This window comes from Phaenicophaeus curvirostris, chromosome 9, assembly GCF_032191515.1.
Source record: "Phaenicophaeus curvirostris isolate KB17595 chromosome 9, BPBGC_Pcur_1.0, whole genome shotgun sequence".
In the NCBI taxonomy this organism is placed as follows: domain Eukaryota; kingdom Metazoa; phylum Chordata; class Aves; order Cuculiformes; family Cuculidae; genus Phaenicophaeus; species Phaenicophaeus curvirostris.
Genome location: NC_091400.1, coordinates 26537353 through 26561034, shown reverse-complemented (window position 1 = coordinate 26561034; position 23682 = coordinate 26537353). Strand labels below are relative to the sequence as shown.

The 23682-nt window shown below is 40.4% G+C and overlaps 1 protein-coding gene across 1 annotated transcript in view; it reads left to right on the top strand.

Moving 5' to 3' along the window:
- BMPR1A (bone morphogenetic protein receptor type 1A) overlaps positions 1-23682 on the top strand; it is a 48629-nt gene that overhangs the window by 11863 nt on the left and 13084 nt on the right. The window contains exons 2-3 of the mRNA XM_069863501.1: positions 10386-10594; positions 22210-22372. Coding sequence (XP_069719602.1) covers positions 10528-10594; positions 22210-22372 — 230 coding nt within the window. The 5' untranslated portion in view covers positions 10386-10527. The remainder of the gene's footprint in view (positions 1-10385; positions 10595-22209; positions 22373-23682) is intronic.

Below are 23682 nucleotides of genomic sequence, written 5' to 3'. Positions count from 1 at the left end.
CTTGACCTTGGGAATCACTGATCTGTGCACTTGGGTGTTTCTGAGCCTGCTCAGCCGTGTTTAGCATTTTATTTATTTTAGTGGTTTGTTTTTTGTGGTTTTGTTGTTTTGGGGTTTTTTTTTTACAAGTCTTGAATAGGAAAAGAGGATTTAAAGAGAAAATCTGAAAACAAGAAACCCAGCCGGGTCTTTATTCTGAAGAAGCAGAGGTCTTCTAGAGGGGAGCTGCCTGGCAGAGGGGCAGCACGGTATTCTTATGCTAATCCTCGCTCTGGATAGGGAGCAGAGCGGCCGTGCAAACAATGGAAGTGGAGCCAGAAAGTCTGCTGTGCACCCGATCCCTCCTGGAAGAGCCCGAGGAGGGGGGCTGGGCTGGGGTTGGCTCAACCCTGCTGCCTGCTGCCCACCGAGCTGCCTTGGAAATAGGGACGAGGTGCCCCTGCTCGGGCACTTAGCACGGTTTGGGTTGGAAGGGACCTCCGAGCCCATCCAGTTCCAGCCCCCTGCCGTGGGCAGGGACACCTCCCACCAGACCAGGCTCCGTCCAACCTGGCCTCGAACACCGCCAGGGATGGGGCTGCCACGCCTTCCCTGGGCAGCCTGTGCCAGTGCCTCACCGCCCTCGTCATGAAGAGTTTCTTCCTAATGTCTGATCTAAATCTGCCCCTCTCTAGTTTATACCTGTTGCCCCTAATCCTGTCACTACGAGCCTTTGTGAACAGCCCCTCCCCAGCTTTCCTGAAGCGCCTTCAGGTACTGGAAGCTGCTCTAAAGTCTCCCTAGAGTCTTCTCTTCTCCGGGCTGAACAGAATTATAGAATCATAGAATAACCAGGTTGGAAGAGACCCACCGGATCATCGAGTCCAACCATTCCTAACAAAGACTAACCCATGCCCCTTAGCACCTCGTCCACCCGTGCCTTAAACATCTCCAGGGAAGGTGACTCAACCACCTCCCTGGGCAGCCTGTTCCAGTGCCCAATGACCCTTTCTGTGAAGATTTTTTTCCTGATGTCCAGCGTAAACCTCCCCTGGCGGAGCTTGAGGCCATTCCCTCTTGTCGTGTCCCCTGTCACTTGGGAGAAGAGGCCAGCACCCTCCTCTCTACAACCTCCTTTCAGGTAGTTGTAGAGAGCAATGAGCAATGAACAGCCCCAACTCTCTCATCCTGTGCTCATAGCAGAGGTGCTCCAGCCCTGGGATCATTTTCATGGTCTCCTCTGGACCCGTTCCAACAGTTCCATATCTTTCTTCTGCTGGGAATTCCAGAACTGGACATGAGACTTCAGGTGGGGTCTCACAATAGTAGAGTAGGGGGACAGAATCCCCTCCCTCGCCCTGCTGGCCACACTTCTTTTGATGCAGCCCAGGACACAGCTGGCCTTCTGGGCTGCGAGCGCACATTGCTGGGTCATGTCGAGCTTCTCGTCCTGCAGCGCTCCCATGTCCTTCTCCAGAGGGGGCTGCTCTCAAACATGTTCCCTCAGCCTGCATTGAAACTGCGCATTGCCCCGACCCAGGTGTAGGACCTTGCCCTTGGCCTTGGACGCTCCTCACCTGCAGGTGGAGCCTTTCCTTGGGAAAGGGCACAGGGAGCAGGAGTGGTGCAGTGGGCAGAGGAGGGCATAGAGCTGCTGGTGTTCTGTCCTTTCCCTACCCCTGTGGCGGGGACACAAGTCCCTGGTGTTGGGAAAGCGTGGGTCCTACAGCAGTCTTCGCTATCGGTTATATCCTGCAACCAGCACCGCATGGGCTGCCCTGCCTGAGCACTGTGACATGGAAAAACGCGCTCCGTAACCGCCACACAAAACCCCCATTTTGGAGAACTCCCAGAACTTGCACAATTACCTGCACATAGTGAAAAAAAATAGTTTTGGAATTCTGCTTCTAGGTTGGGCAGTGGTGATGGGTGTCACAGACACAAGCTAAGACCATGAGATCTAAGTGTAATAAGAGCTTACCCTGTCAGTGTTTTGGTTGGGAGGGGGGAGGTTGACATAGATTAATGAACAATTGTCCTTAAATTGTGGAAAAAATTACTGTGACGTTGTGAAAACAGTCATTATAGTGCTGAAAGGGATGTTGCACTGCAGAAACTCTTCCTATGAAAGCATTTTTACTCTTAAAGGCACTGACCCTGATTTTAGGATCCATTGTTCACTCTAAAAAAAGTGAGCAAATGTCCATTCAGGATTGAAGCCCAGGATTTTCCCTTCCTTAGCCTAAGTATATTGTATGAAATAATTGTAATTCCCAGCCAAAATATGTGATAGGTCATGTAGGTGGCATAGTATGACCATATTATTTCTTATAGTGACACGTGAATTTTGTAACAATTGTAATGACTTTTTCTCTTGCTGCTTATGTTTAGTAAACAAAAGGCTTTAAGTAAGTTTTTTTTTGTGAAGACTCTTAAAAGGTTTAAGTTACATTCCCAGTTTGGGTTTGTTATGTTTAGAGATGGAATGTGTTACATGTGAAGACTTTTCTCATCTTTCACATTGACTGGTATGACAGTAAGGAACTAGCAAAAATGATAAATAGATAATAAAAACATCTAAGAATGAAAGCTTCTGGGTAGAATAGCATAAGTTGATGTCATTTGTGGTAGAAGGAGTATGGGTGTTCATTTGCCAATTGTCTTAAGGGCAAAAGCTCTCAGCCAGCTAATCGCCAACATGATGGAGATGAAGAGGGGAAACAGGTCAAGATGAATAAAAATTGTGTAGCAAAATCTAACTTGAATATGCTCAAGTAAGAGAGCTTAACACACTGTGGTATGTTTGTAACGCACTAGAATATGTCTGAATACCTGATGGCACTGGGAAAATAAGTTTACTGAATTTCATTACTGTTAATTTAATGACAGAAACTTTGTAGCAGTTAGTTAATTGGAATTCCAGAGTAACAGTAAGATGGGCATTCAGGAGCCCAATGACTGGCGTCCCCAATTACCTAATTGTGCTGGCCCTGGTAAAAAGCAGCTGGGCTTTAATTTCTCCATGGCTAACAACTTTGTTTATGAAGCAGACAGGTACATCGTAATTTCATAGTTTGGCTTCTTAACTCTGCAGTACACACGTTTGATATTTGCAAGCAGTGTGTAAATCTTCCTTTCATAACATTTCTGTTAGAGTACCCACAGTGGGCTTTAGTGACTTTTCTTCCAGCTGCTCGAAAATAAGTCCTTTTCTAACTATTTCAACCATCTCACAGAAAGCAATTGTTAGGGGCTTATGTTTTTTTAAGTAACAAACTCACTATTGCAGTACATGCATTATAAACATGTGGCTATAGATGTCCTACAACTAGAACTCATATTTTTTCATTTCAGTCTTTTGAGAAGTGTATAATACGCACACATATAGGCTTCATTTAACATTTTAGATTTTGTAGCAGTTTGTAGACAAACACTGAAATAATTTACACAATATTTTGGATTTAATATTGATGTAGTCACTAGCATTAAATAATTCTAAAACAATCTGCAGTTTAATGGAATTATTTTTGTGAGCTTGCACAGATTGCTGCCTAAACAAATAGGGCCTCATTGGGAGTAGGTTTTGGTGTCCGTGCAGCCAACTAGCTAGCAATAGCCAGCAGTCTTCATCAGCTGTATGATACCTTCTTGGATTTCGGGTAGTGTATTTACAGGCGGTTTTAACTGGATGTATTTGTCAGCACTTAAGCATAGCTAGTTGGGCTGTTCCAGAGTGACACTTTCCTGCAATTTGTGTAGGCCTGCCTTGCAATAAAATAATAGAAAACATTTTAAAAATAAACATTTACAAGTATTTGACAAAATTACACAGCGCAGCATCTGAAACTTTTATTTCAACTTTCTTCTTGTTATGGAATTAATTGGTTAAATTTGACTACTTGACTTTTATTAAGCTAAATTTAACTGTGGCTGGGTTTGTATTATGCATAACAAAATGGAGTTGTAAGGGCTCTCCTGGATCAGCGTCTGCTCCCATCCTGTCACCTGCAGCTACATAAGATGGTGACTTTTGTAAACTAGGGACTAATTAAATTTTGGCCTCTATTTAGTTAGAAGGTTCTAGGGCAGATTTTCAATCCAATGGTTAGAAACTGTCTTTTAATTTCTGATCTAAATAAATTTTCATGGCTAATCCATACCAAGTGGTTGTTGAACCAGTAATTTTCTTCGGGTTGAATAGCTGTCTTTTTCTCCCTGCGTTTATTCCTATGTTGCATTTTCAAAGAGTAATCATTTCCCTGACAACTTTCACTGTATTATCAGTCCTTCTAGGCATATGTTGAATTTATCAATCATATTGTCTCTGCCCTGTTCATTCTTTACCATTTCTCCTGGGAAATTTCTCTAGGAAATCCTGGGGTTGTGTTTGCCTTTCTCTCCCAGCAGCACCCCATGGATTTGTCTGATGATTTGTAGTGGGCTAGGATACTGGAGTCCTTGGATCCTATGAGTGAACTCTTCTTCCATGTGGAGCAGAAATTCTTCAGTGTTCTCATAGAATCATAGAATGGTTTCAGTTGGAAAAAAAACCCTTGAGTCCAACCATTGATCCAGCCCTACTAAGTCTGCCACTAGACCACCGAACCTCTAAGTTGGAAAAGACCTTTGAGATCATCAAGTCCAATCATACCTGTCCACTACTGAATCATATTCCTAAGCAATATCCCTAACCATGTCCCCAAGTAGGACATTCTACTCGTCTTTTAAACACCTCCAGGGATGATAACTAAACCACCTCCCTGAGCAGCCAGTGCTTGGCAACCCTTTAAGTAAAGAAATTCGTTCTAATATCCAACCTAAATCTCCCCTAGGGCCATTTCCCCTTGTCCTGTCACTGGCTGCCAGGGACAAAAGACTAACCCCCACCGTGCTTCAGCCTCCTTTTAAGTAGTAGTGTAGAGCGATAAGGTTTCCCCTCAGTCTCCTTTTCTCCAGACTAAACAACCCCAGCTCCCTCAGCCAGCCCCTCATAAAGCTTGTGCTTGAAACCCTTCACCAGCTTTGTTACCCTTCTCTGGACATACTCCAGCATCTCTATGTCCTTCTTGTAGTGCGGGGCCCAAAACTGAACACAGTATTTGAGGAGGGGCCTTACCAGCCCTGAGTACATGGGAAGGACTGCTTCTCTAGTCCTGCTGGCCATACTATTCCTGATGCAGGCCAGGATGCCCTTGGCCTTCTTGGCCACCTGGGCACACTGCTGGCTCATACTCAGCCATCTATCAATCAACACACCCAGGTCCTCCTCTAGGCAGCTCTCCAGCCACTCCTCTCCAAGCCTGTAGCATTGCAGGGGGTTGTTGTGACCCAAGTGCAGGACCTGGTTCTTGGTGTTGTGGAACCTTATGCATTTGGCCTCAGCCCGCTGATCCAGCCTCTTGAGGTCCATCTGTAGAGCCTGTGTACAGTCAGGCAGATGAACACTCCCACTCAGTATCATCTACAAACGAGGGAGCACTCGATTCCCTTGTCTATGTCATTGATAAAGATACTAAACAGAACTGGCCGCAGTACTGAGCCCTGGGGAACACCACTTGTGACTGCCCACCAGCTGGATTTAAATCCATTCACCACAAACCTTTGTATCCAGCCAGTGTTTTACCTAATTCCATGCTGTTGCGTTTCGTTCCATTTCTGTTACTTCAGTTCTTCACATGATCCAAATCTTCCTGTGTAAAAATAACGCTTGGCTGAATTCACAAATCATGTTTGTCAGCAAGGTTTATCAAAGTTTTTGTGCTTAGTCCATTAATGAAAAGGGTAAGTATACTTCAGCCAAGCTGACAGAAGAATGAGTCAGGGTCTTTGAATGTCATTTGAACTATACTAGTGATCTCTGTTCTTGAAACTACTTGTCTGCCCTGTAGTGAATTCTTTGCTGTTCTTACAATCCTTCTTTTCTTCATCAAAATTAATAATTTTCTTTGTGGCACCGTATCAGGTTTTTTAAGCTCTAATAGAAAAGTAGTTGTTGCATACTGGCTTAGACTGACAGTCCAATTTATCTCTGGTATTCTGTTCCACCTGGAAGTTGTGTTCAAAACAGTGATTGAAGTAATCTGCTTATGGTTACCTAAGTTGTGTTTTGCCTCTCTACACATAGGAGAAACATTTAATATTTTTTAGTTTTGCTTTGGCAAGTGTGTTTACTCCATGTTTTATGTACTGCTAGAAATGTTTTGAAACATCTTGACTGTTGAAATGGATTTAATGTTCTAATGCTGTGAAGTCTGAGATTGACGTTTCTTTTTTCATATGTTCCCTTTTTACAATACTGTCTTTGTTGTTATGTTCAGCACCATCATTCTTTATTGAAATTTGGGACAGTGCAGCTCATTTGGTTTGGGAATCATGCTGTTAAAAATATAGCAGAGCCACATCTAAAGAATAGTTACCACTCAACTCCCTGCTTTCAGAATTATTTTGGACCACATAACAAATCCTGCACACTTCAGTGTCGTGTATTTGGAGTCCTGTGGAGCGCAGGGCTAGACTGTTGTGATAGTGCCATGAATTCACTGCTGAGTTCCAGTTCAGAAAAAAACCCAAACACACAGTTTTAATAACAAAAGCATTTTCTTCAATAAACTATTTTTAGGAAGGATAAATTACACTGTAGGCAAATCGGGTGTTACAACTGATGAATAAAGAACTTTTTACTGTTGAGCGCTTTTTCATGGCTACCATAAAAAAGAAGAGAGAGCTTGAGGACTTTGAAATTGTTGATTGGCTTATGGGTTTGAATTTCTTCAGCATCACTCAGGCAGAGTAGCATTCCAGGGGTTAATTGGTGCTTTAACACGTTTGAAGTAGTCATTTAGTTGTGTCATTCTACACTGTTAATATCAGGCAGGTTTTGGAGACAGTCCAGCCTCGCTCACTTGAGGTGGTGTGCCTTAGTGGGGCTGCCAGTCTGCTTCTTTCACGGAAATCCAGATATGGCTCAAAAAAGGTGTCAATGCAGCCTCTACCGTTCTGTCCAAAGTATTTTTTGTTGTGCCGATTTATTTTGTTTTTAGTGAATTATCTTCTCATACCAAGGTCATAACCGCACCATTCTAGAAGCCCTCAAACAACTGGTCTGTTTTTTAAAACTCTCTTTTTGTGCTGTTAAGCTGTGTATCTCCATTGGAGTGCCAGGTGATTTTAAGAGCAAAATGTTTTCAGACAGTTTCCTTTTCTGTGCAAGAGCGACACAGGTGATTAGAGAACTCATTGTCTGAGTTGGTTTAGCTCAGAAATGTGAAAAAAAAGGAAGAATAGTTCAAAAGATGTGTAAAGGGTGGAGCTTTCCTGGCTAAGGCTGAACTTGACACTGAGGAGAAGCACAGAAAGGTAACTCAAGTAAAAGTGTTAAGGCATCATATGTGCATTCCGCAGGAAGAGAAGGGAATTGCAGGCCTGCTGGGTTTTGCTTTCCATTTTTAAGGTATTCTTTTAAATGCTGACAAGTATGCTCAAATTAGAGTGATTTTTAAATGGGGTATTATAACAGAACTTGTTCTCAGTGTCACTTTACTACATGTTCTACATAAATTTTTATGTATATTTACATTTTGATATGTACATACCTGAAAAGTGAAATGTTAACAAAAGGAAGATTCAGGTATAAAATACTGGCTCTAAGCAGAGCATTATATTCTTGAACAGGCTTGGACAACATTTTGAAAGCTACCTTGGATTGTCTCACTGAATAAAAATCTCTGAAATTGGAAATGGGTTGCATTAAAACGTTCTTCTTTTCCCATTTCGTCTTGATTTTTTGATAGTGCAGTACAGCAGTGAATATCCAGTGCAGGTTTGTGTCCTGTGCCGTTGTGCTCTCTTACCTTACTGACCTAGGGAGCAACATTACCCATATGGCCAAGAAGGCCAATGGCATCTTGGCTTGGATCAGAAACTGCGTGACCAGCAGGTCCAGGGAAGTTATTCTCCCTCTGTACTCGGCACTGGTGAGACTGCTCCTCGAATCCTGTGTTCAGTTCTGGGCCCCTCACCACAAGAAGGATGTTGAGGCTCTGGAGTGAGTCCAGAGAAGAGCCAACAAAGCTGGTGATAAGCCTGGAGAACAGGCCTTATGAGGAGCTACTGAGAGAGCTGGGGGTGTTTAGCCTGGAGAAGAGGAGGCTGAGGGGAGACCTCATTGCTCTCTACAACTACCTGAAAGGAGGTTGGGGAGAGAAGGGTGCTGGCCTCTTCTCCCAAGTGACAGGGGACAGGACAAGGAGCTGCAAGCTCTGCCAGGGGAGGTTTAGGCTGGACATCAGGAAAAAAATTTTCACAGAAAGGGTCATTGGGCACTGGAACAGGCTGCCCAGGGAGGTGGTTGAGTCCCCTTCCCTGGAGGTGTTTAAGGCACGGGTGGACGAGGTGCTGAGGGGCATGGTTTAGTGTTTCATAGGAATGGTTGGACTTGATGATCCGGTGGGTCTCTTCCAACCTGGTTATTCTATGATTCTATGATTTTCTGAAAGCCTGAAGTACTCCTTGAAACGTGCACGAGTGAAAACATGAACTCCTTACTGATTGCATGGAGCAGACAGACAGAAATGATTTTTAAATAAACTTTAAACAAACTATTAGTGGGATTTTTTTCATTGATGAACTGCAAAAATAATACTGTAAATAAAGCCTTTCTTGTTTTACTACACACAAGCTGTTGGCAATTTTTGTCTTCTCTCTGTTTTGTTGAGGACTAAAGTTCATTGCAGTTGCAACATGGAATACGGCAATAACGCTGACAGGCTTGTGTGGCTGACCTTAGGTTTTTATAGCTAGAAGGACGTTCCCCGTCAGCTGTCTAACTTGGTTGTGTCCCTTGTGATCGGGAAGCACTGAAGAGAGTGAATGCTTTTGCACCTCTGCCTCGCCAGGAGGTTTATTTTGAAGTTACTAAGTGCTTGGGATGTCTGCAAAGCCGGCCATTCCAAGTCCATCCTGCGTAACACGGCAAACGCTCAGGCCACCGCGTCGTTGAGCTCATAGCTGGGAGGGCCTGGCCGACAGCTTGCCCCTGGCTCCCTCTGGCCAGGAGGCACCGTGTCCCTTCTGCAGGGAGAAGTCGGAGATGTGTGAAAAGTAGGACAGGGGTCGGGGCAGCCCCGCGCCCGCCGAGATGGAAAGTGACGGACACCTCCCGGCTCAGCCACTAATTTGCCTCCATGTTAAATGCCTCTGAAGCACTAATTAAAATGAAAAGTTCTTGGGTCTCGCCGACGGACAGATTGAGTTATTGATGGTGGAAGCAGCCACCAGCAGTAATTGCAGCCCGTCCCCGAGCGAGTGCTGGCTTCGGCATTCATGAGCAGCGCCAGGCTGACAGGGGTCAGGGGGGTCAAACCCACCAAAACAAGAGGCCGAGGAAAGGCAAAATCGCTCCTCTGTTCATCTTTGTGTAACGTTGCTTTTGTTGCAATTAACTATTTAGGTGTTCGAGCTGCATTTCAGTCTTTGAGGCCCAATTATGCTTCCCTTGTGAATCACTGTAGAAAGTTCGTTGAGCAGAACGTGACCACAACTACTGCTGTCTGAAAAAGTGACTACTTATTCGACTTGGCTGTCTTGGCTGCGAGCTCATCCGCTAGATGATTAGAACTATGTGTTATTTTTGGAGCAAATGGCGTGTGCACACAGCAGTGTAATTTTTCAGGGGGGGATTAATTTATACAAAACGTGGCAATCCGCAAGGATATCAGGGTTTTGAATTGGAATTAACAAATATTAATAATAAATGTTTATTGTTGTGGTGGACTGAGCTAACTTTCTTTTCTCCAGAAAAAACCTGCACAACATGGTAGTCTAGAGGAAGGAGGACTAGGATATAATTGATGCTAAATAAGAAGTTAATTTCTTCTTTCCAACGTTAAATGAGATTATGTGGGGTTGTTTTTTTTCTTCCTTAAAGACAGTACTGTTCTAGAAGACAGAAGTAACATTATAAGTAAACTATGTAACTAAAATAACTGTTTTAATACAGGTTTAGCTTTGTTCCAGCAGAGAGGCTGGGGTTTTATTGCAGTAAAGCTTTTCTGCAAGTATTTTTCAACTGGCAGGTCAACATGCTGTTGCTTTTTTCCTACAATATTACAGGAAGTCACCACTGAGTTTCTTTTTGAAGAAAAATAATAAGTAAAAAATTGAATTTCTGTTAAGAAAATATGTTTTGAAGAGGTTTGCTTTTACTTGTTAATCTGTCGACTGTTATGTACGATAGCTGTGTGTGAGTCTAAAATATATGGCTGTGTCTAGTGAGTTAAATATCAGCATGTTTGTTTATTTTTTCAGCCACACTGTTATGATCAGTATGATAAGAAATCTTGAGAGTTTCTTTCTTGTTTCAGAAATGCATAGAGTTTCTTAACACTTTGTTTTATTTTATCTTTCAGGAAAGGAAGTTGGAAAAGTTAACAAAATCATCTTTGCAGTCAAGCACCAAATCTTGTATTAGGCTTCACTGAACAGACTAAGCTTAACATTTGTCAAGCAGAAGGGCCAGTTGCCTTGCACAGGAAGGATTAAAAGTGAACAATGACTCGACTGAGAGTTTGTGAGCAATTGCTTGGAGCCTACCTGCTAATCATTCTCCATGTTCAAGGTAAATATGTACTACCTGAAATAAGTTCATATTTTTCATCAGTAACTGAGACACATATTCCAGTAGTTGGGGTAGGTTTTTTTTGGTTTGGGGTTTTTCTTGTTCCTTTGCAGGCAAGTGCCTTATCTGCCTGACATGCCATGCAGATGCTTCCCTAAAAGGGACCTTACACTGGGCATGTCTTGTTGCAGTATAGGTTATAGATAATGTCTATTTTAGCAAATGTATGAATAGAGGACACCACCAGAAATGTGTAGTATGCTTTGGAGCAAAGTACATGAGCAGCAGAACTGAAGGTTTGATTTTCTGAATTTCAGTTTCCCATACATGTATGTCTTTGATCCCTTTGAACTTGCATACTTGCAGTTCCCCATGCTTTCTGATGCTCCCAGCAGCCAAGAGATGGTGTGGCATAACTAACCTAAATAAACTTGTTATGCCTACTCAACGGGCTGAGGCGAGGCTATCTCGTGTTTACAGTTAATGAGGATACTAGTTTGTATGTCTTTCCAGCCACTAGTTATGAATAACTACTGGAAATCCCATTATCACTAGGATTTCGACTCCTCTCTCAAACTGGGTTGCATTTAAAAGTATTGAGAACTGACCAATGTTACCATCCTGTGCTCTACCCAGAGCTGAAGCTTAAGTATAAAGATTATAAATAGTTTGTGGGAAAATCCGATTCATTATTCAGCTATACATGGCAGATAAAATTCCGTAGTGGCTTGCAGTTCAGAGAAGTGTCAGACTAGCAGTGTCCAAGCAGTTAGTGGTATCACATTCTCACGTTAGGGAAGTGAGCAGTAGTGCTCTGCATGTCCATCAAACTTGTACATCTGTAGTTGGTCTCTGTGTAAGATTTCTTGTTCTTCCAGCTGTGCACCTCTCAGGTGAGCTGAGTACACAGAGCTTTCCGTATGTTTTGAGGGAAATTTAGACTAGACTAACTTGGTACTGCCATTTTAATACTTGAATACAAAAGATTTTATATTCTCTTTTCATACTTATATCAATTACTGTTAGTGTTTGATTTTGTTTTGAGATATGCTTTGAGCTGTTTACTTTCAAGAATAACAACTCAATGAACCTATTAAAATGGGGAAAGGAAGAAGTCTTGTAAGTGCCCAAATGATAATCTCGCTGTTCTGTTTCTGGTGTGTACCTGCAATATTATGTTAAAGGATTTAGTGGAGCTGTCTCTGTCAGGACTATGTTTGATACATAGCTTGACAACTGATTTCAAGAACAGACTTGCAGCAAATATGTAACAGCCCTGCCCCTTTCAAGCCACTTGATTCTGCCTCTTCCCACGTGCTGGTACTTATCCCCTTGTAAACAAGTACCAAGGTATATTTGGGAACTGCTGCAGTTTCTAACCTGGGTAAGGGTAAGCACTTAAAGCACAAGGCTATATCCTGAAATATAACCCAAACCTTTATTAAGCCATAAATATAAATGACACTGAATATATTCACCTGGAAATGGCCAGGGATGAGCTGTCAACTACGCTAAGACCCAAATTAAATGAATAGTGCCCCAGTACAAGGAGGATCATCTTTAAGCTCTTTCAGATAGCATCCCACACACGCTCACAGCTAAGGTTTTGTGGAACAGAAGTCCTGTCTCTGGGTCTGTGCAGAACTGTAGTTTGATAAAGATATTTAGCGCTGCTCTTCTTTGGAGTTTCCTGTGGGGTTCAGTCCAGGGAGTTACCTCGAGCTCACTGAAGGCTTCTGTACCATTGAGTACAGACTACAGAATGGTAAACGCTTTTTTCTTCCACAACTGGACAAGTCTTCCTGTATAATTGCCAAGTTATTTGAATATTTTCATCTTTTCAGCCTGCAGGGGCTCAGAACAATGTCTCCTGACCTCTAGGTATGTGCTTTAAGTGCTGACGTTTAGCTTAATTCACTCTGTGAGTGTATATAGGAGTGCACACACATATTTCAGTAGTGAGGAAGAGCACGATTCTGGGTTTGAAGCTTTGCCATTGAAGCAAAGATTTCAAGGTTGAAAGCAAAAAAACCCAGACATAAATCCAGGAGTCTTCCATTAGTTAAGCTGAGCAAGGGGAGTTCTCAACACCAGTCCGTCTGCCTGTTGTGAGCATGCAGCTTTTAATTGGAAAGAAACAGCTTAATGTATTTAGACAGAAATGGCCTGGTTTAAGTATAGCTGAAGTTCATAGCACAGATTTGCAAATATTTACTGGTAGCTCTAAGGTGAATAGATAGGTAATGGGCACGAATCACAGTAAAGGAAATTTTGGTGAGAAATTAGGAAAGACGTTTTCACTGTGGGCATGATTAAGCATTAGAATGGGCTGCCTGGAGACATTGTGCAATATCCATTTCTAGACATACAACTGTCAGAATGACTTTGAAACCTGATCTAACTTAGAAGTTGGTCCTGCTTGGATTAGGTAGAGGTACCAGGTGACTTTTAAAGTTCTCTTCTACCCTAAAATACTCTCAGATATAGCAGCTTGCAGTGGTGCTGTTTCTGTTCAAGCAGTTTTGCTGCATCTTACAGAAGATACCAGCTTTTTCCCTTGAAGATGGGAAGAGGGTGGGAGTGGTAACACTATGTTCTTTTTACTGAAACCATGATTTCAGTAAACCCTTTGCTTTAGTCAGTATTCAACATTTTACTCAAAGGCGACAGCAACAGAAGGAACAATTATTTTTCTCTCTAGGTACAAATAGAAATAGTAATACAAATATACAGGTCTTATAGTGCCTTAAAATTAAATTACATTAACTCTTTCCCTGGTCACATTTTTTACTTCATGCTTCAACAAAGTTCTAATAAATAATATAGCTAAGTTAAGTTTGAAGACCCTGCAGGGTTTTTTTTCAGGTTCTAAAGAAAAGGTCTTAGGAATATTTCTGGCTTCCAAATCAATACTGAGGAAGTTCTGAAAGCCATGGGAAAGTTGAGGTTGCTGAGATGTTGTTGGTTCTTTGATGCAGGTTGCCTAAGGGCTTGTCTTCAAAGCTATGAAATATGCTTGGTTTCTAGAGGTGGTGAGTAAGAAAAACAGTGAAGCCTTTCTGCTTGTCCCTAAATTCATGCAGGAGTTGTGTTGTGTTGTGTTGGGGGAAGAAAATAAAGTTGATAGTAGTCAACAATTTGAAATTTTTATAGGAAAGTGGAAATCTAAAATGAAAAGTCTAAAAAGTGGAAACTGAAAGTGAAAAGAATAGTTTCAATAAAGAAAATATATGCTGGATATTACAAAAATACATCATAAAGGAAGCAGTAGAGGTGGAGGAGACGCATGAGTAATTGAAGAGAGGTTATGTGATTTACAGAAAAAGAAGGAAGAAGCAGAGAGAGAACAACCCAGTGTGCTTTCAGTCACTGGCATCCAGCTTAACGGTTTCCTCCCTCGCTTATTTTGGAGGCTTCTTCAAAATGATAGGAATGCTGGGGCTTACCAAGAACTGAGAAACTGATAAGCAGCAAATGTGTCTGTATACGTGCATGTATATATACACAACAGGTGTTTAATAGGTAACATTAAAAAAACAAGTGGCTGCATTCCTTGATAATTATGAAAATATTCTTGCAACGGCAGCAGCAGAGGCAATTCCATTAAATTATTGGGGAACAGCTGCTGAGCAGGGGGACACAGTGGCCACTCTTGGGACTGTATCTTCTCTATAGCCTGTGGGACGTTTTCACTTACTTTGAGATACGGTCAAAAGTAATTCGAGGTACAGGTGGCTAGATTTCATAGCAAGAAAAACATTTTTGTATTTAGTTTCTGGCTGTGGAAAGCCTTTGAAATGTCTTTAGGTCTGTGACTTGTTCTGTATCGTCATCCACGTACTTCTGCTCTTCTAAGGCAAGAGTTCAACAGCTTCAGTTGCAGTTGAGGACTGTGGTAAACACACTTCTCTCTTCCCATAAGTGCAGGTTTTCATTTCAGATAACCAGTTTTATTTCCGAGTAGAGTTCTTCCTTTGTTTTTATAATGCATTGATGAGCATAACTAATCAATATACATAATGGAGTAGTTAAGTAAGTTAATGTGTACTTAAACGTGTTCTAAATTTTATGCTTCGTTGCTGTCAGTTTACTGTATGATGTAATGGTCAAAATGTGGTTCATCACACCTTGTGTTCTTCAGAGACACCACAGAAGAACAGTATTTTAATCCTTGTAAATTAGTTGGCTGAAAATTTATTAATAGCATTGAATATGTATAAAGAAAGGTTTATTAAAACTTAAGTTTTAAAATAATTAGTGTTAATATTCAGTATTAAAACAGACTTATTGAAGTTGATGTTGTCCATTAGTTAACTGAAAAAAATCTCTTGAGATTTGATTTCACTGTCATACTTTTATTCAAAAATTTGGTATAGAAAAGTGTAATATTCTTTTTTTTTTCCTTTTTACTTCAGGTGAAATAGTTACTGAATTTAAACATATAAAACAATCTGAAATAAAGTAAATATTCTAAAATCTGCAGAAGTAACTTAAGAGTTCTCAGAAGGTGATCTGTCACTTGAGGATAGTGTAGTTTTGTTTACCAGCGATTTCTACAGTGGCTGCATCTGTCTTTAAAACATTTTATTGTTAACATGTGTATAACATGTACTGCTAAATTTTTGTCTTACTACAATTATTTTAATGGATTATTGAAAGGTTATGTATTTCTTTATTATAAGTTCAAGTTTAGTTTTCATTAAATTTATTCTTTAAAAGTCCATTTAATTTAAATTAGAATGCAGTGTGCTTTTTCATTTTGTGGAATACACATACAGTTTTCTTGTCTATGGCATTTGTTCCGAATACATACTGACAGAGAGTAGTCTTCTTCAGAAATGACTTCTGGTGGGGGAAGGGAAGCGGGACCAGAGGCTGGGGATTGCTGGTTGAGAAGGAAGGGGGGCAGAGACTTAGTGTCTGTGGTGAGCACTGGTGTAGCTCCTGGGAGAGCTGGAGGGTGGTAGAGAGAGAGATTTTAAACAAGTAGTCTGGGAACACACTGTGATTTTTAGGAACCGGTTCTGCTAGATAGAGCTACCTCTGACATGCCTGGTCTGTGGAGATCACAGGCTTGATATACAAAAAAAAAGCAGTGTGGGGAGAATCATGGTTAAAATGCCAGACACGGAGCTCATAGAAGCATTTAAGATCTTTTCTTTGCACTCAAAAAACCCCTTTTTTCCTGATTTTTAAAATTATTTTGTGTATAAAGAAAAGTACTGATATTTTTCTCCAGCTGTTTGAGTTGTACCAAGGTTTAATTCACATAGCAGTATGTGTTAAATCGTTCTGAAAGCTTGTGATAAGCAGAAGGGCGAAATGTCCTTGATGGAGTGAATTATTGTACAGTATCTGCATCCTAAAGCAGGCTCCCTGAGGCTGGCGCATGATCAGGAATATGATATAGCCATTCAATATCATATTCTTTGGCCCTGGTATCTATAAGACTGTTTTTTTAATGAGTACCGTTGTCTGACTCTGTTCTTTCTGGAGTACCATGCCTCCACAAGACTTGCTTTTCAAGGCCCAGGATAGTGTTACGGGCAGTGACATGGGGCACAGGATGTTTCCAGCCATCCTGTGGTTGTTTCCACCATTGTAAGTGCATGGTGCTTACCCTGGCAGGTTTGAGAAAGCATGATTAGTCAATTTGCCAGGCCTCCTCATATTTGTATTTCAACCATCGTCACCCGTGCCACAAAGGTTTTAACTGTTTAGCTTGTTTTATTGTGGTGAGTGTTTCACAGTCATGGATAACCTGAGCAATAGCATCTGTGGTTAAATCCACCCCTCAGTCACAGGCCCATTTGTATGTTGCATCCCTTCCTTGATGACCTGAAGTGTCATGGGCCCACCAAGCTAGAAATAATTCACCTTTACATTGCCAAGCCAAATCTGTTTGGAATGCCTTAGCAACCTTATCCACTTGCTGGTTGTTTAGATGTTCTGCAGTGGCTCGACTCTTGGGTACGTGAGCATCTACATGACATATGTTTACAACTAGTTTTTCTAGTCTGGCCACTGTATCTTACCCCAATGTGGCAAGCAAGTTGTTGCCAGTTGTTGGGTTTCCATTGCCTTAACTATACCCACAAAGCATTTGCTATCATCCAGGAGTCAGTATAGACATAAAGTACTGGTCACTCTTCTCATTCTGCAATGTCATTCTGCAAAGTCGTTTAGCTTTTACTTGTGCAGATTGGTTTTATTCACCTTTTCCTTCAGTCACTTCTCCAACTCATCATGTAGGACTCTATACAGCAGCTTTCCATCTTCAGTGATTTCCTACAAGACTGCAAGATCCATCAGTGAACAGAGCATATTGTTGCTCATTTTCTGATAGCTGATTGTATGGTAGGGTTTCTTCACTGCTTGTTACTGCCTGCTCTGGTGTCATTCCAAACTCTTTGCCTTCCAGCCAGTACATGATCAATTCTAAGATTCCTGGATGATTAGAGCTTCCTGTGCAGGCTCACCGAGTTACTAATGCTATCCTCTTACTCCATGTAGCATCAATGGCATGATGAGTAGAAGAAACTTGACCCTTGAACATCCAGCCTAGTACTGGTAATTGAGGCACTAGGAGGAGCTGTGCTTCAGTACCAGACACTGCTGAAGCAGCTCTAACTCCTTCATATGCTGCTAAGATTTAATTTTCAGTTGGAGTATAGCTGGCCTCAGAGCCCTTATATCCTCAACTCCAGAATCCTAGGAGTCAGCCTGATGTCTCCCCTGGGGCTTTCTGCCAAAGGCTCCAGGTAGGACCATTATTTCCAGCTGCAGTGTAGACTCACTAATAAAATTACTCTCATTAGATCGAAATCTAGTAGAATCAGCTTGATACAATTCAAGGAAGTGTAGTTCCCTCAGTTTAACTTCTCTGGCTGGCAAACTGAGTGTCCTCCTAATTCCAGACAAGGCCAAAAGCGTAATTGAAAACAGAGTCTGCTAAGTGATGCCCAAGATTCTCAGGTAAGGACACAGCCACATGTATTGCAAGGTATATTACAATGAGGCCACAGGTAACAAGTATCACTTTCATCCAGCCCTTAAAATAAATTGCTAACTGCCAGAATGATGCAGAGAGCAAGTAAGCTGTAACATACCATCTATCTCACGTGCCACATTGAGAAAACCAGCTGTAAACAGAATTTCACAAAGGCATTATGTGGTATTTTATGCCCCACATATTGGCTACTATGAGTATTACCATGTAGCTCATGCTTAGTCCATACGTGATGTGTAACATGCCTTTTGCCAGCATCCATCATCAATAGCAAACAACATAAGACCAAGGGACATGGCCACCACAAGTCCTGTGACCCATTTGTAGGCCACGAGAACCTCCATCATTGCTGAAAATGTTATGATTTTAATCAACAGTTGAGAAAGTTTTTCAAGAACACGGTAATAGTTTTCTTGAAACGAGATTTTCTGTTTTAATTTCCAGCCCTTCAGCTCAAGGAGAAAAAAATGTAACACTTGCTTAGATGAGAATAACTACAAAGAAACGTTGGGAGTACTGTAGTTCTGCTAGGATAAATCTCTTTTACAGATAATTTAGTCTGGAATAAAAATAGTTTTATGTTAGACATCTATATTAATTGTATCATGAATTCATAAAGCTATTGAACAACTTGAATGTTGTAAGCTACCAGTTCTAGCATTGCAACTGTATTTGTGGAGGTAGGGGGAATAAAGTTAAGTAAGAAACTATAGGCATCATTTGATTTTATGTTTCTCTTCTTTCACTCACTGCTCTCTGTCTCTGCATTTCTCAGTAGAGCTTTTTTATTATGGGTTATACAAATCTTTTCTTAGATCAGAAGACTTAATGAAATTATATTGCATGAGAGTAATGTTCTCATTACAGCTAGTGTTCAGTGGGTTTGACAAGAAACTACAATCATATATGTTGCATTGAGTTGCAACCAAGTTAGCTCAGTTTTTAGTGATTAATAACACTTTGTTGTCACACACAGTACCCTTTAGAGGTTGTCCATATTTTTTGAAGCCGTGCTTTCGTGTGGACTTAGTTTTTTAACATGGTGGGATTCTTAATATACAGCTCTTCTTTAAGTTGTATAGTCTAACTTATTTTCTATGATTGGAAGAAGTAGTCATTTAATAATTTAATTATTTAGATCCATTATTTTTTCAATCAAGGGCTAGATATGATACATTGCCGGTTGCTCTTTTTTATTAAAAAAGGTTTAATTTTAAACAGAAGGCCATTTTAATGCCTACTTATCAGCATCTGACAGTTCCCTTGCTGCTGATGTCTATCATTTTGCCCCGCCAGCCCTGTGCGCTTTACAGGGAGAGGGTAGGAAATAATGGCAAAAGGAGCTTTGCTCTGCCTTAAATCACTGGGTGCAGTGTTTTGGTGCAGACTTTTTTGGTTTGAAGCTGTGTGTGTTAATGCATAGCATTTATACCTTTGAAGGTTATGTAAGATTTGTGTATCTGTATTTCTTAGCTGCACCGCAGAGCTGACAACTGTATGTGTCATGGAAAAGAAGCCATTAATTATTTCATCAAGTAATGCAGTGTCACAAGACCCCTAAAATGTGATCCTCCCTTTCTCTGTCCACTCCCAGAAGGAAGATAGAATCAATCATAGAATCATCAAGATTGGAAAAGATGAAGCACTATGAATGTTTGAGAAGTGATGTTCAGAGGGTGGGGGATAATCAGAGCACTGTTGCAAGAAGATCAGGTGGCTCCTAGAGCAAAATGTCATTTAGGCATATTCTTCATTCACTCTTGTTCATTTACCCAGTATCTGTTAATGAGGAAAAACAGCAATGAAACATCCTGTGACCCCATTCAGTTCTTGATCTGCCCTATCTCAAGGCGAATGGAACCAAATCATTTCCCCCATTCAACTCCCTTCCCCATATGCGGCATCTTTAAGATAGACGCTAATCTTTCTTGTCATGCCAAAGATGAATTGTAGTACAACAGTAAAGGATACAGTCAGGAATAGTATCTAGATGGGGCTATGGTTCCTGACAGTCTCAATACTTTCCTTTTTCTTCCTTCCCTCGATGCTCAATTGAACTTCTGTTTAATAAGAGTTCTCTTTATGATCTTAGAAAGTAAAAATACTGAATGAAGGCTACCATGGAGTGTTGTTTCTTTTTCATGTTACAAAAATAACAAAATTGTAGTCTGGGTTTGCTTTGAATAAAAATCGTTGCCTCTGAACTGTATGAAAGTCAGAGACGCTTGTTCTTTGAAAATACAGTTGCCTGTATTTATTTGGTATATGTTTTTTATAACTCGTTATACAATCCATCATAATAAGTTAAGAGGAAAAATGTATTTCATCTCAGTTTAGTATGAAAGATTGGTATACATGTAGCCATGCTTCTTCAGTATTAGTTTACAAAAATTAATAGCACTTTAAAAGATTGCAGACCTGCATGAAGATTTTATTCTTTCTCTTCTGAGCTAGGAGAAGCTGTGCTTTCAGGGTTCCTTGATATCTCTTCTAATGAATTGAAAAAATGCTGCGTTCAGTGCTTGGGGTAGGAAGATGGATGAGTGACTGCGAGACATAGATCATAAAGTATTCAGACTTCTAACACGTGGAATGTCTCTGAAGATAAAGGGGATTTTGTAACATTAATTAGGAAAGATACCTTAGTAGTTCAACAAAATTAGAAGGAAAGACAGGATTTGTACATATGCAGTGGGTTTTCCTTTAAGTACTAAGTAGAATTACCTGTTCTCTGAGCAGGTAAGTATCTCTTAAATGTGCTTACAGAATGTTGTGTAACATCTGTGCTACACTATTAAAATGAGCTTTCAGTTTATGCCGGGAAGAAATATGTAGGAAGAGAGGACAGGTGGAGGGGCTGCTATTTTGTTGGTGCAAAATTCCTCTTGGGTAAATCAGAAATACCTATTGCACAGGTACACTGTGTTATTCTAGCACTGGACCTTCCTTCTTGTTACCTGTCTGTATCTGTAGGGAATATTTAACTCTGGCATTACTGAACTACTTTTGGAGAGCTACATCTGAAAGAGAAGATGGCTAAATGATTTGAAGGTCTAGGCCAATGGTGCTGTACTTCCTTAGGATGTACTCTTAACTGTGTCCCTTTCAGGGAAATGGCTGAATCGAGGCAATGCACTGGGTGTGCTGTATTAATTAGATAAGAAAATCTGCAAGTCTGCTTGTTTTCAGAACAGTAAGATCAAGTTTCACAAATGCTTATTTGCATATTTGGCTGGATGATGTAGCGGGTGTTACAAGAGCGTGATACAGAGGGTGGGAGCTGCACAGGGCTTTAATCAAGTTTTTCTGCACATCCTTCAAGCAAGGTAGAACATAAGAGTAATGTTCTCCTTGCATTTGGTGGGTTTGTCAGGAAGCCACAAGAATCTCTTAAGAGACTGAGTTTCCTCATCAAAATATTTTGTTTTATTCTTAAATAAATTGAATTTTTTATTATGACTAAAATCTGTTTGAGGGATACTGAGGTACCTCCACTTTTTTAATAGTAACTGAGTTTGTAAGAGCTCCTACAGTTCATAACTGCCTGTTCGCTTACCTTATGCACTGAGCCTCCCCCACACATAGAATTGCTGTAAATTGTGGGATAGTCTGTTCCCAACTCTTCTAGCTTTATTTGATTCACACCTTGAGGGCTTGGAGCCAAGGCTACTTTTAGGTGATGGACAGAAAGAGTTTTTCTGTAGGTAAAATTATGCGTGATAAAGCTGGAGGAGATGGATGAAGATGTTCTTATTTCATATAGTGATCACAAAGCATATTCCAAATGAGGAAAATAATGTTCCTAAATATTTGGGGGGGGGGGGGGGCATTCTTCACTAAGAAGAAAATACATGGATTTTTTCTTCTGAATGCCTACATTCACAGAAGTACTTTAATAATATGAAGAACAAATGATACTCAACTCTCCTGCTGCTGAGAAATTCAGGACTACTTGGAACGTAATTTAGCCCTATTTTTATTCTCTGAAAGCTCGTTTGTGTGGATGTTCATCTCATTTACTGAAATTTAATTTGCAAACAAGATTTACTTTAGCTCTGTTTTGAAGTACTAATGCATACAGAGATCAAAACACCCAAGAGATCTAGAACTTATTACTGCTTTTCTATGAGACTGAATCCATAAAAAATAACTTCAGAAAATTAGAAAATTGCATATTAAGTACGTTCAGTCATGCATAGAATTATACTGTTGTGGTTATCAAGAGGTCAATATTTTGTTGTCTTTTCTGGACACGTGAATGAGAAAGGCTTTCTTCACAGAATTCTTACCAGTCATATTGCTACTTTTCTGCCCCACGTCGAAAAAATATTCTCTGTCTGTTTATATTTATTATGATTGGAAGATCCGCTGTTAAGATACAAAATATTTGAGCTACGTATTTATAGAGCAAAATTACTAACTTCGATTTCTGCTATAATCTTGAAAAGAAAGTTCTTATGTCTTGTATAATTCATTTATTTGTTAATGTAAGCATTCTGTTGTCTCATTTTGCCTGTAAAGGTCTTGAACAGTTATTGGAGAAATGCAAAAATATTTTCTTCAATTTCTTTATTGTTTGGTGTTTTTTTTTAATGTCCATGTCCAGGTCAAAATCTAGACAGCATGCTTCAAGGCACAGGAATGAAGACAAATGCTGACCAAAAGAAACAAGCAAATGGCGTAACACTCGCTCCAGAGGACACTTTACCTTTCCTTAAGTGCTACTGCTCAGGACATTGTCCAGATGATGCTATTAATAACACATGCATGTAAGTATTGCATACAGGATAGAAGAAGCTCTTTGAAGAGGCTCAGTTTTGCTTGATTAGAAACTCTGACTCTGGAGAGACGAGCAGTAGACCCCCGGTCCCTCTGTATGTAAACAGTACTGCTTTCACCGTACCTTACAACCACCTGCAACCAGGCCCTTTGTCCCCAGCAACTACTTTGAGACCGAGGTTTTAGGTAACCTGTAGCATTTTATAACTCAATGAGTATTAAATGACCCAAATCTAAAACTTTGGATATGACTACCTGCTTGCTTAGTCTGGTGTTTCTGATCTTTGATAGGCATAAGAATCCTAGTGGACTAATGTGCTGGCTATGTACTCTCTTCAGATGTTTTTTCATGTTATGAAATGTCACTGATTTTCATTTTTTCTCTTCATTTACCATTCCATTTCTAAGGCCCTTCTTTTTTCTCCTGTAAGAATTAATGTAAAGTTACACAATAGAAAACATATTATTTGCTACTGTAATTTGAAGCTTCACTTTCACATATAATATTATGCCTTCCTAAAAACGTCACTTGGCAGATAAAGCAGTTTTTGTGGAACCCAAGGAGGTGGAATAAACACTATCTTTTAAAATGTAAACAGAGGTAGTACTTTACAAATGTAGTTTTGCACCTAGGAAATGTTCAGTTATGATCCAATATTTTGTCTTTACATTCCTTTGGCATTTATTTTTTGCCTTTTACCGCCCTCCAGTGTATGCAGGCAGTATAGGCTTTACTGATTTTTTTTCCTCTGAACTAATGGTTCTGTCGGTCATAAGCCTGATAATAAAGCTGTTAGAGAGTTAATAACACTTGTGCTCATGTGCGGGGTGCTTTCTAGCATTATGCTTCCCCAATCTGCATTTCTATACATTCATTTACATAAAAAAATATTAAACAAAAATATTTCTGGATTTGTTTTCCTTAGTATCTGTCTTGAGAGAATGAAGGGATTTTGAAAGCACAGACCTACCATTGCCAATTGGTTTGGGCTTCTTTACTGATATTATTGATGTTTCACGTCATATAGAAATGAAAACAGTTGTATAAAAAGATAATGGGGAATTGATGTATGGTGGATATTTTTGAAGAACGTAATCTATTTGTTACTGTCAACTTCAGAAAGTGGACTTGGGAGCTGGTTGTTATGGTTTGTCCTAAAAGCTGGATATTTGAGAGATCTTATGAGGAAAGAGCATAGCTGAGCTTTCAACCTTGAAATGGCTACCTTTCACGTACTAGGACTCCCCTGCAAGAGTTTATCATTGTGGTGTCAAGAACAGACAAGTGAATTAAATTTAT